Below are 4,410 nucleotides of genomic sequence, written 5' to 3'. Positions count from 1 at the left end.
ACGCGAAGACATCCAGAAAACGGCAATAATCACGCCATTTGGACTCTTCGAATTCCCATACATGACATTTGGCCTCAGAAACGCAGCTCAAACATTCCAACGTCTGATCAACGAGTTCACACGCGATCTACCATTTTTGTTCCCGTACATAGACGACATCTTGGTAGCATTAGAAAACGCGGAGCAACATCGCAAGCACCTGAGGATCCTCTTCCAATGACTCCAGGACTACGCGCTGATAATCAACGTCGCCAAATCAGTCCTCGGACAGCCAGAGGTACTCTTCCTCGGACACGTGATCAACGCTCAAGGAATTAAACCCCCCAAGGATCGAGTCAACGCGATCCTAGAGTTCACAAGGTCAACAACGGTTAAATCGCTACGCAGATACCTCGAAACTCTAAATTTCTACCGGAAGTTCATCAAGGGAGCAGCAGAAATCCTCGCCCCGCTGAACGCCGCGACTCAGGGGAAGAACGTCAAGGGAAAGCAACCAGTAGCCTGGTCTCCAGCCCTTGAAGAAGCATTCACGCGCAGCAANCGTAGAGATTTCACATGGCGATTCATCGAAACAGACGTCAGTAAACCCATCATCGGTGCTGACTTCCTGCATCACTTCAGTCTGCTACCGGACTTGAGAAAGGGAGCAATCATCGACAGCCCGACAGGCCTCCAATCGAATGGCCAGTCCGCGCGATTCCGCGTGACGTCTGTCAAGCTCCTCGAGGTCAATGAGGATTCACCGTACGCGTCGATCCTCAAAGAATTCCCAGCAATAACAAAACCGGGAGGATTGTTCAGAAAAGCGGAGCACTCCACCGTTCATCACATAAGGACAATACCAGGACCACCAATCTCCTGCAGAGCTCGCCGCCTAGCGCCGCATAAACTCAAAACCGCTCAAGCGGAGTTCTCCAGCATGCTGACGCTCGGAACCGCGAGGAGATCTGAAAGTCCTTGGGCATCCGTACTCCACCTGGCCCCTAAGGGCAACAACGGATGGAGGCCATGCGGTGATTACCGTGCACTCAACGAGAGGACAATACCAGATAAGTACCATGTTCGTTATCTAGAAGATTTTGCTGCCAACCTTCATGGCAAAACAATCTTTTCCACCATAGATTTGGTTAAAGCCTTCAACCAAATTCCAGTGGCACGCGAAGACATCCAGAAAACGGCAATAATCACGCCATTTGGACTCTTCGAATTCCCATACATGACATTTGGCCTCAGAAACGCAGCTCAAACATTCCAACGTCTGATCAACGAGTTCACACGCGATCTACCATTTTTGTTCCCGTACATAGACGACATCTTGGTAGCATTAGAAAACGCGGAGCAACATCGCAAGCACCTGAGGATCCTCTTCCAATGACTCCAGGACTACGCGCTGATAATCAACGTCGCCAAATCAGTCCTCGGACAGCCAGAGGTACTCTTCCTCGGACACGTGATCAACGCTCAAGGAATTAAACCCCCCAAGGATCGAGTCAACGCGATCCTAGAGTTCACAAGGTCAACAACGGTTAAATCGCTACGCAGATACCTCGAAACTCTAAATTTCTACCGGAAGTTCATCAAGGGAGCAGCAGAAATCCTCGCCCCGCTGAACGCCGCGACTCAGGGGAAGAACGTCAAGGGAAAGCAACCAGTAGCCTGGTCTCCAGCCCTTGAAGAAGCATTCACGCGCAGCAACCAAGCGCTAGCAGACGCCACTGTGTTGTCTCATCCAAATATCGAGGCAGAGTGGGCGATCTTCACAGACGCGTCGGATCACGCGATCGACGCCGTTCTACAACAGGAACACCATGGTTCCTGGCAGCCGTTAGCCTTCTTCAGCAAGAAACTTGGAAATTCTTCGCAGAAACACGCGGCTTACGACAGGAAAATTGCAAGCAATCTACGAGGCAGTACTGAACTTCAGGCACATCTTTGAAGGACGACATGTGATAATTTTCATCGATCACAAACCGCTAACTCACGCGTTCCAACAGAAACCGGAACGAGCTTCACCTTGGCAATACAGGAGACTGGACTACATCGCCCAGTTTTCCACGGACAACAGATACGTCGCGGGCCCAGACAACATCGTGGCAGACGCCCTATCACGAGTAGAGGAAATCACGACTGCCGTCACACCTCAGCAGCTGGTAGATGCCCAACGCGACGATCAAGAACTCCGACAATTACTCCAGCGACCGGACGTGAACCAGCGACTGGACCGCTTACAACTCCCAGGAATGGACGAACCACTGTACTGTGATGTATCATCAGGTACAGTTCGCCCATACGTTCCTGCTCCGCTGAGACAACAGGTCTGCAGCTCACTGCACTCAATGGCTCATCCTGGACCCAAAGGCACGCGAAAACTCGTGACACAACGCTACGTGTGGCCTGGCATAAACAAAGACTGTGCACAATGGACCAAACACTGCATGAAGCCAGAAAAACAAGATAACGCGACACACGGTCACACCAATAGCTAGCATCGAGACACCATCACGATGATTCGAACACATACACGTCGATTTAGTCTCTCTTCCTGCCTCAAAAGGACACAGCTGGTGCTTGACCATCGTCGANTCCACCATAGATTTGGTTAAAGCCTTCAACCAAATTCCAGTGGCACGCGAAGACATCCAGAAAACGGCAATAATCACGCCATTTGGACTCTTCGAATTCCCATACATGACATTTGGCCTCAGAAACGCAGCTCAAACATTCCAACGTCTGATCAACGAGTTCACACGCGATCTACCATTTTTGTTCCCGTACATAGACGACATCTTGGTANGATACCCAGAAGCAGTTCCACTGGTCGACTCGAGGAAGCCAACAGTAGTCAACGCGATCGTTTATCACTGGATCGCGCGCTTCGGCATACCCCTGAAAACTACATCTGATCAGAGCGGTCAATTCTTCTCAGACACCTTCAAGGAGCTTACGCGAATTATGGGCACCGAGAGGTTGACGACGATGCCATTTCATCCTCAATCAAACGGCATGGTTGAGAGAATACATCGCCAACTGAAAGCAGCACTGCGATGTCATGGCGAAGCTTGGTACGACGCACTTCCCCTGGTAGTTCTAGGGTTGAGATCCGCATGGAAAGAGGACCTTCAAACGACTCCCGCCGAGCTAACATACGAGGAACCGATCCGTCTATCCGGAGAATTCCTCATCCCATCGAACCAACAAGCAGCAGGACCGGAATTGGTGAGAAATCTACGCGAGCATTTCCGCAGGATCGCACCGANTAGAAAACGCGGAGCAACATCGCAAGCACCTGAGGATCCTCTTCCAATGACTCCAGGACTACGCGCTGATAATCAACGTCGCCAAATCAGTCCTCGGACAGCCAGAGGTACTCTTCCTCGGACACGTGATCAACGCTCAAGGAATTAAACCCCCCAAGGATCGAGTCAACGCGATCCTAGAGTTCACAAGGTCAACAACGGTCAAATCGCTACGCAGATACCTCGAAACTCTAAATTTCTACCGGAAGTTCATCAAGNGCGTTCAACCTTCATCTTCAAGGATCTAGCAACGTGTACACATGTTTTTGGCCGCGATGACCACGTGCGAAAGGCATACCGATCACCATATATCGGCCCATGCCGCGTAATGAGTCGTCATGACAAATACTTCGTCATTTGGTACAAGTCCGGAGGATTGGGTAACTACAAGAATACACCGATCTCCATCGACCAACTGAAACCAGCGTACGTACTGCCAGAGGACATGGACCAGGTCCAAGGACAGCCTCCACCGCCAGACGCACCAGAAGAGCCTCAACAACAACAGAATCCGCCGCAGCCGAGCCCGAGCACGGCGGACAACACTCAGAGGCCGGGGAGACGCGTAAACTTCGCGAACAGACCGACAATCCACGTCTATACTGTCTAAATTCCCTCATCAAAATTTTTTTCACCTGCTTATTACATTTAACCTGTTCCGAGATTAATCTTTTTCTGTTGCAGTGCTGAAAAATTACCTTTTTTCACTTAAGCAGGGGAGTCATGTAGCGTCTCGCTACACACATTCCAACGCGTAACAGATGCACGGATACGACAACGCTGAGAGACGACTGGACATCAGTGACATCATCGCGCTCTGTCACGTGCCCAGTATAAAATACCTCTCGCTCGCACCTATTGTCACGTGTATCCAAATTCCCGTCTTACGCGATTTATTATAGTCAGTAGAGTCTAATACTGACCTCCGATCAGATCACATTGATTATTCTTTCTCTTTTGTATATTTATTCTAAACGTCTTGATTAAATTGTAATTTAAATACTAATTACATTTGTTAGTGAATTGTTACATCCCTCAACTACCTCAATTCCTACATGGGGGGGGGGTTTTCTCACCCTTCGGATCCTAAGTCAAATTGCAAAGGTCCGTGGGG

At 49.8% G+C, this 4,410-nt stretch overlaps 1 protein-coding gene across 1 annotated transcript; it reads left to right on the top strand.

Moving 5' to 3' along the window:
* The first annotated feature begins 2,240 nt into the window (after positions 1 to 2,240).
* Positions 2,241 to 3,906, top strand: LOC107043388. Its single transcript, XM_015264883.1, has 3 exons — positions 2,241 to 2,469; positions 2,555 to 3,364; positions 3,416 to 3,906. The coding sequence occupies exons 1-3, from the start codon at positions 2,241 to 2,243 to the stop codon at positions 3,904 to 3,906; spliced, it is 1,530 nt and encodes a 509-aa protein (XP_015120369.1).
* Positions 3,907 to 4,410: the final 504 nt, after the last annotated feature.

The sequence above is a fragment of the Diachasma alloeum genome, unplaced genomic scaffold (genome assembly GCF_001412515.2).
Source record: "Diachasma alloeum isolate Michigan unplaced genomic scaffold, Dall2.0 Dall_scaffold_00564, whole genome shotgun sequence".
NCBI lineage: Eukaryota > Metazoa > Arthropoda > Insecta > Hymenoptera > Braconidae > Diachasma > Diachasma alloeum.
Note: the sequence above shows the minus strand (reverse complement) of the source record. Positions and strands in the feature narration are given on the sequence as shown.